Raw genomic sequence first — 15,097 nt, forward strand, 5'->3', positions numbered from 1 at the left:
CTCCCCAACTCTACATGGTGTATACATTGTCAGTTGCTAATGGAAACCAGATGTGTCTGGTGCCAGTGAGTCTACGTTCCTAGACCAAGCCCCAAACAATCCCGCACGAACCTGACCCGAACATGACCCGGTCACACTTAGGCTTACTAGTGAGATATACATTGCATGATACCAGAATATAAATATACCACACTGTCTTGTTGCCTGGCTTATGTGCTTCATTGCATAGATGCTTTGAATGTGTGTGTGTTTGTGTGTGCGTGTGTGGCAGACTTAAAAAAATGAAATATGAAAAAAAATAAAAAATTCGCAATGCACCGAATCTATACGCAATATTTGTTTAAAAAAAAAAATCCGTGATTGAGTGAGGCCGCGATAGATGAACCGCGAATTAGTGAGGGAATAATGTACTTGGAAGCATACTTAGTGGCATCTCGATAACAGCACATTAAGAGGACATTTACGAATGACTGCAATAATAAACAGATGGTCAAATGAAGGTTTATATTAATTCTGTTATCCATATAACTCATAACAGGACAGAATAAGGCTTGACATATCAGGACTTGGGCAGGCCAAAGAGGTCCATGTTCTTTTTGAAGATGGCAGAAAACTCTTCAGACAGGAGTTGGTGCAGGCTGATGCCATCATGAGTATAGACCCAACCACTTCCTGTCCAATTGTAGCGTTTTGGTCCACTGAAAATACAAAAAGAACGTAGTAAGGCTTGCAAATAAAATAATCCTTTACAGCCACTGAAAGAATCAAGAGCCCGCATGTGTTTGACCATTTCCATGTCTGGTGCCACTTCTACTTACTAGCTTATCACCACTCAAGAGTGAATGTGTGATGGTTATCAAAAATGCATCGACTGTGAGTGCTTTTGTATAGGCTTGTATAGAAAACCGTAATACAAATCCTATGCATTAGTATTAGTAGTATCAATATATTATTAGTAGTATTAGTAGTAACAGGAGTAATAGTAGTTGAATGTGTGTGTGTGTGTGTGTGTGTGTTCGTGTGTGCGCGCGTGTGAGTGCGAGTGTGTGTGTGTGTGTGCGTGTGTTATATTAGGGGTGGAACAGTTCATTAAATCCAGAGTTTGGTTGGATACTCAATTTTGTGGTCACCGTTTTTGCTTCGGTTCTATATACACTTTTGAGCTTTGTTCGTTGAAAGGTGAAAAAATGAACACACAGAAATAGTGAACATTATTTGCTGTTTTATTGCCATTTTATTTTCATAGTTTTATTAATCAGATACAGTGGTATCTGATTCCACCAACAGTTTCATCAGGCCAGGTATGCAGAACCCTGAGGAAGATCAACCCCTGCAAAGCAGCAGGACCGGACAACATCCCTGGGTGGGCCCTCAGAGCATGCGCCAACAAGCTGGCAGATGTTCTCACCTCCATCTTCAACCTTTCACTCAGCCAGATCATCGTCCCCACCTGTTTCAAATCCACAACCATCGTTCCCCTCCCCAAAAAGAGCCCGCCCACCTGCCTGAATGACTACAGGCCAGTAGCACTCACCCCTATCATCATGAAGTGCTTTGAAAGAACGGTGCTGGCCCACATTCAGAGCAGCTTACCGGACTCCGTGGACCCCCTGCAGTATGCTTATCGGCCCAAAAGGTCCACCTCAGACGCTATCGCTGCTGCTCTTCATTACTGCCACCCCCACCTTGAAAATAAGGACGCGTATGTCAGGATGCTCTTTGTTGACTACAGTTCTGCTTTCAACATGGTCATCCCCCACAAACTCATCCATAAACTGGCCACACTCGGTCTTCACCCCAACCTTTGTGACTGGCTCCTGGATTTTCTGACTGGCAGGCCTCAGTCTGTCAGGCTTGGAAACAGGACTTCAGCCAGTATCATCACCAACATTGGTACCCCACAGGGATGCGTGCTCAGCTCCATCCTCGACACCCTGTTCACCCATGACTGCGTTGCCTCCCACAAAGACAACATCATCCTGAAGTTCGCAGACGGCACCACAGTGATTGGACGCATCACTGGCGGAGACGAGGCGGGCTACAGGAGGCAGGTGGACAGCCTAGTGTTATGGTGTGAAGAAAACAACCTCACCCGTAACACAGACAAAACGAAGGAGATGATAGTGGACGTGAGGAAGAAAAGGGGACATCACTAGCCACTTTTCATTCGACAGCTTGAAGTTGAGAGGGTGAGCAGATCAAATACCTGGGTGTCCATCTCAGTGATGACCTCACCTGGACACACCACACAGCTGGTCAAAAAATGCTCAACTTTTAACTTTAACTTTAACAGCGGCTGTATTTCCTGAGGAGGCTGAGGAAGTTTGGAATGTCCCCCAAGATCCTCAGCAACTTCTACAGCGGCTGCATCCAGAGCATCATGACCAGCTGCATCTCCGTGTGGTGCGGCAGCTGTACTGCTGCGGACCGCAAGCGACTGCAGAGAGCGATGAGGACAGCAGAGAAAATCATCCGGACTTTGCTGCCCTCTCTGCAGAGTATCCACCACCGTAGGGTTCGCAGGAGAGCGGCGTCCATCCTTAAAGACCCCACCCACCCCCAACATGGACTGTTCACACTTCTCCCCTCAGGCCGGAGGTACAGAAGTGTAAAATGTAAAACCTTCCGTTTCAAGAACTCTTTCTTCCCCACGGCCATTAGACTCTTAAACAGCTGACCAGATCACTACCTCAGTCACTGATCTGCACTTTACACTGTAAACTGTTTACACTCACTTTGTTTTGCACTGCATTCTGCAAAAACACAATGTGCTTCCTAAATCTGCCTGATGCATGTGCAATACTAACGGCTAATCTGATTCGGAGAAAACGGCCTGAAAGTTAGATGAGAACAATCGAGAGGTCAGGGACATTAGGAAGGGTTGGGATCAAGATGTGTGCACTCAAGCATGGGAAAGAAAGCTAACAATACACATTATCAAGGACTAATATCCATCCATCTTCCACCGCTTATCCGGTGTCGGGTCACGGGGGCAACAGCTTTAGGAGGGACACCCAGGCTTCCCTCTTCTCAGCCACTTTGTCGAGCTCATCCCAGGGGATCCCAAGGCCTTCCCAGGCCAGCCGAGAGACAGTCTCCAACGCGGGTCTCCTACCAGTGGGACATGCCCGGAACACCTCCCCAGGGAGGTGTCCAGGAGGCAGCCTAATGAGATCCCCAAGCCATCTAATCTTGCTCCTCTCAACGTGGAGGAGCAGCAGTTTCCGTGTCACGAATGACTGAGCTTCTCACTCTACATCTAAGGAAGAAAACTCATTTTGGCCGCTTGTATCCGGGATCTTGTTGACATACCTTGATTTCTGGATTATCACGTAGAGTGCGCCACAGCGACATCGGAGAGACGACCTACATTTTTACGTTTTCTTTTCTAGTTCCCCTCACTCGCCTTTTATGTTTTCACTCCACTTTTGGGAGTTTACTACTGTTTGTAAGATGTGGACCATCAATACCGTAATTGCCGGACTATAAGCCGCACCGGATTCTAAACCGCACCAGCTAAAATTCAGGGGTATTTCAGTTTTTTCTTACATAAGCCGCACCGGACTATAAGCCGCACGTGCACACGAGTTTTTTACAAAAAAAGACAGTACATAGAAAGCCTTTTTAACGTTTTAATAACATACTTGAACATGTCTTTCTCAACATTGCCTGTGACGCAGCAGTAGTACCGCAGCAACGCGGAAGTGTGCACGCGAGTTATTAGCAAAGAAAGACTGGACACAGAATTTTTTTTTAAAGCTTTAATGTTAGGGTTTTACAGAGTATCCTTATCGTATGATTATGTTGGAATGCAACCGGTAATGAATCCCATTCTATACAAGGTCGTAAAACACCCCCTGATATGTTTTGACTAGAGCACAAGGGCTTCCCATACAGTCTACTCTTGCCCCCACTCTTTCTCTTAATAAATATGTCCTTGCAGTTGGGAGAGTTTCAGACTTCATTCCTTGAGCGAGTGAACTCTCCACCTGCAGTGTGTCTAAAAGGACTTGCTTGTCTCCCGTGTGGTTCTTGCAAAATAAGTTGGAGTGAGCAAATCTCTAACATTTAATAACATACCTTAACATTTCTTTCTAAACACTGCCTGTGACGCGGCAGTAATACCGCAGCAACACGGAAGTAACACAGCACTAATAGGTTTTGATTAAATAAAACATACCGGTAAAAGTCACTTCGCCACACACTTTCTCAGTATCTCTTTCATCGTCGTTTTTATCAGTTTCTTCTAGCATTTTCCATGATGAGGGTCTGTTCATGCTAATCTTATTCATGCACGAAGCGCTAAATTACATTAAACTAGCCAGCGACACGTATAGCTCCAGAGTAGACGGGACCACGAAATAAAGAAAAGGGTGCCGCAACACAATGTCATCAACATCGACTGCCTTTAGCTTAAAAGCGGCATCATATGCATTTCTTTTGTCCCCCATAATGACGGTTTATGTATAAAAGCTTCCTTTCAGTAATGTCCGTCTTGATTGCGTTCTGCATGATGCGCGAAATGTTGTAAACACAAACTAGCACGTCTTCTTCAGCGCATTATCTCTTCTTCGCCTGTCTCGCTCTTGCTTCCTGCTAGAGCGCCCCCTGGAGGCCGGAGGCCGTAAAAATCCATAAGTATGCCGTACCGCCGTTTAAGGTTCAAAGTAACCTTCTGAATAAAATGCATTAAAAGTTCACATTCATTACAACTTGTTTTTGGTGAGCAAAATGTCAGAAGAATTGAATTTAAATGCTGATTGATTGGGTTTTAATACAATGCAGATGGTCCAAACAGCGCCACTGCTTTGTGTAATCTCTGAGTAACATGGCAGAGTAAGAAAAAGGGTTTAGAGCACAGGTGTCAAACTCAAGGCCCGGGGGCCAGATACGGTTCGCGGGCCACATCATTCTATGTGGCCCACGAAGACAAATTGTGCATCAAATTCATGTGTCATTACTAGAATTGCAAATTGTCTTCACTTTTAATATCTTTTTTTTAACATATTTGACCAGTTTTTACTCGTCTGAATTGAAAACAAGTTATTTGTTAGTTTGTTTTGTAGCTTTTACTGTATATAATAGTGTTAAGAGTAAAAGTGATCAAGTCATCACAAAAATCACGAAAAAAATCTTATATAAGCCGCACCTGACTATAAGCCGCAGGGTCCAAAATTTTGGAAAAAAGTCGCGGCTTATAGTCCGGAAATTACGGTACTTGCCCTTTCGACCACATCACTGCTCGGCTTTTACCGGGGCTCCGAGGTTGTCTGTCTACTGTCGTTCACTGGAGACGTAAGTATGGCTTCGGATCAACAGGTTTGTACGGCTCTGTGCAGCACCTACACCCTTCTTTTAGAGAGGTTGCCTCTGCTAGAGGGACGTGCCCGCCAGCTATAGCAGAACAACAACAGAATAACTGTAGATCTGGCGAACACAAATGCGGGCTGTAGTCACTCACATCATGCACATACGTATCTCTTTGTCTAGACTAGAGCGTCACAGTTTGAATAGTGCTACAGCATACACAAGAAAAATAAGAGAAAACAAGAACAAGAAAAATAAAAGAATACAAGAAAAAAGAAATCCATAGTTGTGAAGGCATCAAATTTCTAGTGAGGCTGTAAAGATGAAGAAATATCTTTAAAAGAGTGTTAAATGTGAATTCAAACAGCCTGCAATGTTAATTTAATGCTCTACAGGCTTCCTACGACTAAACATTCCCAAAACACTTTGTACTGAGGTAGTAGACATGTCTAGTTACTCCTTGATCGGTCTCAAAGATGGTATGGTACTTGCTCCTAATAACAGTACGTGTCTGCCAAATATTAACTATCAAATTCCTACGGTTGTCTCCTCCCGCCATAAAAATTTAAATTTAAAATTTTCGAATGTAATGCCGGGCCTAAACAAGGCAATCTTATATTTTGTCCAAAAATCCTCAGATGGGTACAAACTCTGATCAACTGATTAGACCAGGTGTGGGCAAACTTTTTGACTGGCGGGCCGAATTTGGGTCTAAATACAGACCGGGGGGCCGAACCAGGAGCAGATGGATGTAGTGTTTGTGTGAAGTAATAGAAATGACATGTAAAGGTCATTGCATAAAAGGTTTGTACTTTTAGTAGGTAATAAAGCATGGATATTCAAAAAAAAAGTTTTGGGAAAACAAATGCATTTATTAACAGCATTAAAAAAAGATTACACCAAAAAACTACTATCAGTGATTCTCATTAAATACGACACTGTTATTATGAATAATAGTTTCCATCACTTCAGCGCCTGCAGGTCAGATTCATGAAATATGTTTATCTAATGAGGCAAAATCACATCAAACGGCAAACATTCAGACCAAATACATCATCTTGAAGAATCAGTGAAAGAATACATCTACATAAAGTAATAAAGAAATCAATAGTATTGTTGGTCTCCCTTTTTGCAAGCTCATAATGGTCTGGAGCAGGGGTCACCAACCTTTCTTAAACGGAGAGCTACTTCCTGGGTACTGATTAAAGCAAAGGGCTACCAGTTTGACACATACTTCTGAAATAGTCAATTTGCTCAATTTGGCTTTCACTATGTGTTATTATTGTCATTTCCAGTTCACATGTAAGTGTGATTTTAACAAGAATAGCAAAAATACAGTCAAACCTTGGTTTTTGACCACAATCCGTTCCAGAAGGCGGTTCGAGAAGCAAATCGGTCGAATTCCGAATCTATTTTTACAAATAATGGGAAAAAATATAATCCGTTTCAAGACAAAAAAACCCGCCTTTCTTAAGCATTTTTTCATTTGCGCATATTTGTCCGATCGCGCAACATCAGCGCACCGCCGAACGCGTAAACCGTAGCGCGTCGCCCACCGCGCAACTGCACCGCGCCGGTCGCATTATTGTGACAGAGCCGTCGCTGAAATTTAGAAAATATTTCTAAAGTCCTGAGGTACTTTCCAAAATTTAAGTGGACCTAAGTGCGCAGGGAGCTTAATTTTGTCCGATCGCGCAACAGCAGCGCACCGCCGAACACGCAACCGTAGCGCGTCGCCGACCGCGCAACTGCACCGTGCTGGTCGCATTATTGTGACAGAGCGGTCGCTAAAATTTAGAAAATATTTTTAAAGTCCTGATGTACTTTAAAAAATCTAAGTGGACCTCAGTGCGCAGGGAGCTTAATTTGGTCCGATCGCAGCGCACCGCCGAACGCGCAACGTCGCCCACCCCGCAACTACACCGCGCTGGGCGCGTTACTGTGACAGAGCCGTCGCTAAAATTTGGAAAATATTTTAAAAGTTTTGATGTACTTTCCAAAATTTAAGTGGACCTCAGTGCGCAGGAATCTTAATTTTGTCCAATCACGCAACCGCAGCGCGCCGGGCGCTCACTGTCACATTGCTTTAAGAGCGTCTTTGTGTTTCAGAATTTCTTTACTGCTCCCACTTGCTGTCTTTGGAGTCATGATTAGGGGTTAATACAATCCTCAAAGTAACGAAAATACAATAACAACGGAGTCAGTCGGCATCCGGGCCGCGCGGTCGGGTTTTCTCGGGTCCTCCCGGCTCATCTCGCGAGGTTCGAGCTCCGAATTTTGTTCTACAACCGAAGCAAAAAAATCTCGAATTTTTTGTTCGAATTCCGATTATTTCGAGAACAGGGACGTTCAAAAACCGAGGTTTGACTGCAAAATAAATAGATGCAGCTCAGTGACAAGTGCCGCTATTTGAGCTAATTTTAGAACAGTCCTGCGGGCGACTCGTGCGGTCCTCACGGGCGACCTGGTGCCCGCGGGCAACGTGTTGGTGACCCCTGGTCTGGAGTAAAATTTGTTGTGGTAATTCTTAGGATAGAGCCGAGGTATCGGTCCGTTAGCCTAGATCTGTGACGGGCTTTGTTGACGTTCATGTGGCTGAGCCAAATTGTCCACTCTTTTTTTAAACACTCGGCACTCAGTGTCCACCTTTCTTTTCCTCCGGCCACTCATTTTAATGGAAGGATTCCAGGGGAAGGTTTGTGGGTGGCATTAGCGCAAAACTGTATCTGAAAGCTCAGCGTGCGAATTACGAGAATGCTGACGTCACAGCCAACACTCGAAATTCGGCACTGATGGAAATAGAGCGCGGAGTGCGCCGGGTCCGTACTACTTAGTAGGTATACGCACTTGTGAGTGTGCACCGAGCTTTCTGACACGGCTTCCAGCAGTAAATGCGTGGGCGGGTGCTTCCCCATCTATTGGGGAAACATAGTCATTGCAGGGAAAATGACCCCAAAATGTATTCAATTTATTCAGGTTTGGCGGGCCGGATTAATCGGCCCGTGGGCCGGATGTGGCCCACAGGTCGTAGTTTGCCTATGTCTGGATTAGACTCAAACTCTGTTTTATGAATATTAGATCACTCCAAACAAAAGTGTTACTAGTTAATGATCTCATTAGGGACCATAATATAACATTAGTGGTCTTTGCAAGACCTGGTTAAAACCTAATGAATTGCTGCCGCTTAATGAGGCCTCGCCTCCAAACTTGCATGTCGTGCGTCCTCGTAAGAAGGATGGCGTGTATCCCTTATCTCAGATTCTGATCTCAGATTTAGCCCTTGCTCGATTAATGCATTTAAAACGTTTAAGTTCTCGTCCGCTCCACATCCTTGCTGTCAATTTATCTCGCTGTCCACCTGGGGCTAACTCTGGTTTACTGGATGAATTTTCAGAATTTGTGGCCGACCAGATGACCAATGCAGATAAATAATTATTATCATAATTATTCTTATACTATTATCATAATCATGGGGCATTTCAATATTCATATAATTTACCGTCAGAGCCACCTACTGTGCCTTTTCAGACAATAATTGATATGTACGGTTCCACGCAGGCAATACAGGCAGCGACGCCTTGGTATTATCCCGATGCTTGGCAACCTCAAATATAATGGCACTGCCATACACTACAGTTATGTCCGATCATTACCGTACTTTATAAAATTTTAAATTTTGGCTCTCTGTCAACGACAGGAACGCAATCAAAGATATAGCGGCTGTAACTGCGACTGTGCTCTCTGAGTTACTGCCGCTGGCAACTGCCGCATTTCCTTCTTATACTGGCTCAATAAATAATCTCACAAATGATTTCAATGCGGCTCTGTTAAACGCCCTCGATTAAGTAGCGCCTCTACGTCTTAAAACTTGTCGTAGGAGGCCTGCTTCGTGGTTCACGGATGAAACGTGCACACTTAAAACAATTATGTAGAAAGCTTGAGCACAAGTGGCGTGTAACTAAACTTGAGGTTTTCTGTCAGGTTTTCCGATAGCTGCCACCACTCAGCCAAGGTGTTCAAAAAAATTTTCGCTTGAAAGATTAAATCCATTAAGGATGACATTTGGGTGACCGTTTGAATCAATCAGTCAAGACTGGCGATTACAGAAGCTGACACTCATGTTATATCCATCTTAAATTTTAAAAATGTGTCCCTTGAAAGCCTTACACAATTAGTTAGTGCGGCTAAACAGACAGCTTGCTTACTCGACCCACTTCCAGGCAAACTCGTGACAGAATTATTTCAGATTTTAGGACCGTCCGTCTTAAATATACTTAATCTGTCTGTCTCCTATGGCAGTGTGCCAACAGGTTTTAAGACTGCTATTATTTAACGACAACTCAAGCGACCAGACCTCGAACCCAACCGTCTCAGTAATTATAAGCCGGTTTCAAATCTCTCATTCACAAAATTCTTGAAAAAGTTGTAGCGCACCATCTTAATGATTACATGGTTGCTAACAATCAATTTGAGCCGTTTCAGTCTGCTTTTAGAGCTAACCACTAACAGCTGTTGCTTAATATATAACATCAGTTTTCATTGTTATGCGGATGACAACCAATTATATATGCCATTAGCAATGACAAATCCGCGGGATTGTTGTAATCTTGAGGCATGTTTTGCTGAGATTAAAAAATGGATGTCTCCCAATTTCCTACGTCTTAACCCAGAAACAGAGATGATGATAATTGGACGTGATCATTATCACCACCTGTTTAATGAAACCACTGTAAATATGGTTAAATGAAACCAATCTCTGTGTTAAATTTGACCAAACTCTCTTCTTTGAAAAACACATTCAGAACATAATTAGAACTGCTTTTTTTCACCTCCGTAATATTGCTAAGATTCGTCCGATTATTTCAACTAGTGATGCGTAAATTATTATATATGTGTTTGTTACGTCGCACCTTGATTACTGTAACATATTGTTCTCTGGTCTTCCTAAATCCAGTACAGTAATCCCTCGCTACATCGCGGTTCATTTATCGCGGCATCAGTACATCACAGATTTTTTTTCCAAATAAAAGAAAACTAAAATAAATGAATAAAATTTCTAAATTGAGAAATTATGGCACGAAAGTTGCACACATGCCAGCAGAAGGCAGGGAGTGCCCTCACAATTGCAGTACGTACACTTGTACCTTTTTATAAAAAAAAGTTGTTGTAATAATAAGAGTTCTAAAATCATATTTACAATATTGTACCTTGTTATAAAAAAATATAATAATAAAAGAGTTCTAAAAACATTTTTACAGTATGTACACTTGTACCTTGTTATGAAAATGTTGTTATAATATATATAATAATAATATAAGTTCTAAAATCATATTTACAGTATATACAGGACTGTCTCGGAAAATTAGAATATTGTGATAAAGTTCTTTATTTTCTGTAATGCAATTAAAAAAACAAAAATGTCATACATTCTGGATTCATTATAAATTGAAATATTGCAAGACTTTTATTATTTTAATATTGCTGATTATGGCATACAGTTTAAGAAAACTCAAATATCCTCAGACCAAGTAAAAAAAAAGATTTCTAACAGCAAAACAAAATCAAACATTTGAAAATGTCCATTAATGCACTCAGTATTTGGTTGGGAATCCTTTTGCACGGATTACTGCACCAATGCAGCGTGGCATGGAGGCAATCAGCCTGTGGCATTGCTGAGGTGTTATGGATGCCCAGGATGCTTCAATAGCGGGCTTTAGCTCATTTGCATTGTGGGTCTGGTGTCTTTCAGCTTCTTCTTCACAATACCCCACAAATGGGGTTCAGGTCAGGGGAATTGGCAGGCCAATCGAGGACAGTAATGCCATGGTCAGAACACCATTTACTGGTGGTTTTGGCACTTTGGGCAGGTGCCAGATCATGCTGGAAAATGAAATCCTCATCTCCATAGAGCTTTTCAGCAGACGGAAGCATGTGGTGGTCTAAAATCTCTTGGTACACATCTGCATTTACTCTGGACTTGATGAAACACAGTGGACCAACACCGGCAGCTGACATGGCTCCCCAAACCATCGCTGCCTGTGGAAACTTCACACTGGATTTCAAGCAACTTAGATTTTGCTCCTCTCCAGCCTTTCTCCAGACTCTTGTTAGAATAGGCCTCTTTAGCACATGTGATTAGCTAGGTAGCTTGAGCTATGCCGTTATATCGCTGTAACCCTTCTCTTGCTTCATTAGCTTTCTCTTCTCTATGACACTCTTTGCACATATGTAGAAGTCACGCTCAGTTAAGACTACAAGGTCACACGTTATCACACAGGCTAGGCAGAGTCGCCTCCTTGCAGGAAGGTGGCCCAGAGTAGTATAAGAGCAGGAACCTTGGCGCTGGGAGTTAGACCTTCTTCCGCATCTCGCAGAAAGGGCTCCACAGCTGTGCATCGATCATTCTGGCATACATCAAATAGTTAAACTGTGAAGGCTGCCTCTTGGTAATTACTGTTAGCATATTGAGCATTAAAGATAAAGAACTGGGAACGAACCTAACAGATGGTGCCGTGACCCGTGGTCTTGTGCTAGTTGATCCTGTTTTTCGACATCACGCCATCCCCGTGGAAATTTCAACAATTCAACTGGGCCCAAAAATAAGGTGAGCAGAATACCTTTTTTTAGATAAGAACATTTTCTGCCTACCCCTACGGGGATAGGTTGTTGAAATATCTGAGAACGAGGATTGTGTTTTATGGTTAAATATCTGCTATAAACTACTACAAATATTTAAGTAATGTAAAATCGTGTGAGTTGTGGTAAATGCCAGAATGATCGAAGTTTATGTTTTTTGAAAGCGCTCATGACTTCTGTGTGAAGTCTGGTCAAGTTAAAAAAAAGCTTGTGATCTCTGTGTGGGATCACGGAAGGCCACTGTGTGGGGTCTGGGTAAGTTAAAAGAGCTCTGAGTCCCCTGTGTGAGGTCACGAAAGGTCACTGTGTGGGACCTGGTTACGTAGGTAGAGAAAAAAACAACAACAACAAAAAGCGCTTGTGACCACTGTGTGAGGTCACGGATGACCGTGTTAAGTCTGGCTAAATTGAAAGAGCTCTGTGGGCAGTGATGTCAAAATCAAGTATTTTCTTTTGAAATTGCTGTGGTGATTGTAAGGTCCGATTTTGACCTTGTGGGGTTTATAATTAACCTCTAGCTAATCAACTTACTGCTGAGGTTTGTTGCTCTGTGGTTGCTCTGGTGGTTGTGAGGTCATAATTGACCACTGTGTTCGGCCACAAACAAATATTTTATTTGTTTAGTGAAGTTATCATGGTGTGAAATTTTGTTTTGACTAAAAAAAATATATATATATATATATATCGTTACTTTGGTGTACATTTTGAGTGAAAGACTTGGGGAATAGTGTAGGGGAGATTGCAAGTGCAGTCATAAAATGGCGGCGACAGAAGGTGGAAAGAGAACGCTAGGTGAGAAAATTGATGATGATGTGAGATTGTTAAAATTAAATTATCCCCATGAATATCAGAAAATATGAAGAAAAGTGCCAGGTTTGGACACAGAAATTGTTAGAGTTGGGAGGGCTTGGTCCCGTAGAGGGGGAACTCCCAAATAAGGAGGCCAGAAGGGCCATTTTGAGGGAGTTAAGAACCAAAGAACAGTTGGCTATAAATGAGATGGTCACTGCAAATCAAGGAGATCGAGGTAAAAAACAAAAGAGGGTTGGAAACATACAGGATTTGATCAGATTTTGTCGGGATGTGTTTACACATCCAGCTTTTTGTGAGGGGGATAAAATTGAAAGTGAGCTTGAAGCTTCTGCTCAACAGAGGAAAGGGCAGATAGTTGGTAGACGTAACCGTCAAAATATTGCACAGCGTGGCCCTGAGGTGCTGAAGGCCCAGCAAGGGACTTTGACGTGCGAGATAGAAGGCCCAATGACTATGGTGTGGGGCGAAGGGCAATACAAAGATGAGCTGGCCGCCTGATCTGAAATGGTACGCCATCTAAGTGACAAAGTGAGAGAGTTGACAAAAGAAAAGGGGGGTAAAAGGCCCTGCATTGGGCGAGATGACAGTGACGATGAGGGACCACATTGTATGGAGCTGGATGAACCGTTTGTCGAGGATTTAGTAACGGTCACAGGCAACATAGATTGTGGCAATGATAATACTATTCCTCTCCGAAAAGGAGATATTTACAAAATTGTGGCAGAAGAAGGTACATTGGATGAGAAAGTGTTTGTGGTACAGGATGTATTAACAGACGGGATGGGCCGAGCGCCTGCCGATTGTTTTGTGCCATTGGGACAACCAGGTAAGACTTATACAGACACCACTAGTACGCCATTAAAACACAAAAACGTGATAAGGGATAACCTAGCGCTGGCTTCACTGCATATCCTTCATCGTCCATGAAGCCAAGCATGCCTGATGCCTACAGAAGTGAACCTTCGGTATCTAACACACGTGCATCACAGGTTGTTACTAGAGCAATGCATGCGAAAAGAGATGGTGACCAAAACAGCCAAGCCCCGTTAGTCGAAGCCACTGATAGGATGGGCAGAATAATCTCTAGACAATATAATCCTTTTTCGTTGACTGAAGCTAATATGTTGCGTAGCCAGTTGCCCTCTCCTTCGGAAGGAGGAACAAAATGGGCTGCTTTTTGTAAACTGGTTCTGCCTACGAACTCTGCACTGGGAGATGTACGTATATGTCTTTTAGCGCATGTGACACCGGGAGATTTGTAGGTTCTTGAGAGGCAGGCTAACACCGCAGATTTGAGGGAACCCTTACTCCCCCATTTCTTAACAAGAGCCGGTCACTTACATCAGATAAGTGCACGATTGACAGTGGGATGCACTTGACTTGATGTACCCTTCCCGGCCCTCTACCAAGGCTATGGGTGAAGTAGGGCGTGAGAAGGGGGAAAACCCTGCCAAGTATTTTGAACGTGTTCACCTCTTATGGGAGGCTGAGACGGGTGAATATCCGTTGTCGGGCACACTACAGTCTCTGATGAAGCAGGCAATTTACAAAACCCAACCAAAAATGAATGCATAAGACGGCATTGTGGACCCAGACTCTCTGGAGAGCTGGGGAAAGCATTTGTGCCATTTTTTAAACCACTGTGATAAGAGGCAGGAGGAAGAAAATAGTCAGGATGAGGACCTTGATCGAGAAATAAAAAAACATGCAGGTGCGAGTGTTGAAGGAACAACTTGAGAAAAAAGAGAAGGATTGTTAGATAAATTGTATATATATGTTATCATGCGTTCCCTAATGAGTACTTATTAATAAAGTTATTGCACAGAATGCTTGCTGTTTCGCCTTGCAGACATCACCCAGTCCACAACAAGTCAAACGATGCTGTCTGGAGCTTCCTGACCTTCTATACCTCTGGGAATCCAAGAAAGTTGTTGATGTCTGCACATGTCATTTTGTCTTTGCACTCTTTTCACATGACTACTTTGTTTCACATAGCATTTTGTCCTTGCACACTTTTCGTTTCTCATGGGATCCTGTCTGCGACTTCTAGTTTCACATAGAATCTCGTTTCTTCTCTCATGAGACAAAGCCCACGCTTTCCCCCCCACCTATCAGGGGCTAGTCTCACATTGTAGGTAGGGCATTCCTGAATAAAAAGAGAGGAGTGTAAACAGACCTTTAGTGTAGTCGGATTGATGTAAGTCTGGATGCACTCCTCGCGAGAAAAGACTCAACATTCTGCCTCACTGGTTTTGTCTGCTGATCCTTTTGCTGATTCTGAACCTGACAAGGATGGTTCAAGATTGCAATTGACAGAAACTGAGGATCGGCAAAGTAACTA

The 15,097-nt window shown here is 43.1% G+C and overlaps 1 protein-coding gene across 4 annotated transcripts in view; it reads right to left on the minus strand.

Moving 5' to 3' along the window:
* Window positions 1-485: 485 nt before the first annotated feature.
* The window catches only part of fxn (frataxin), a 74,635-nt gene continuing 60,023 nt past the window's right edge, over window positions 486-15,097 (minus strand). For all 4 annotated transcript variants that reach the window (XM_088374926.1, XM_088374924.1, XM_088374923.1 and 1 more), the window contains one exon: window positions 486-698. In XM_088374926.1, coding sequence (XP_088231052.1) covers window positions 560-698 — 139 coding nt within the window. In that variant the 3' untranslated portion in view covers window positions 486-559. The remainder of the gene's footprint in view (window positions 699-15,097) is intronic.

This window comes from Syngnathus floridae, chromosome 5 (genome assembly GCF_059516105.1).
Source record: "Syngnathus floridae isolate MCC-2025c chromosome 5, RoL_Sflo_1.0, whole genome shotgun sequence".
Lineage (NCBI taxonomy): Eukaryota > Metazoa > Chordata > Actinopteri > Syngnathiformes > Syngnathidae > Syngnathus > Syngnathus floridae.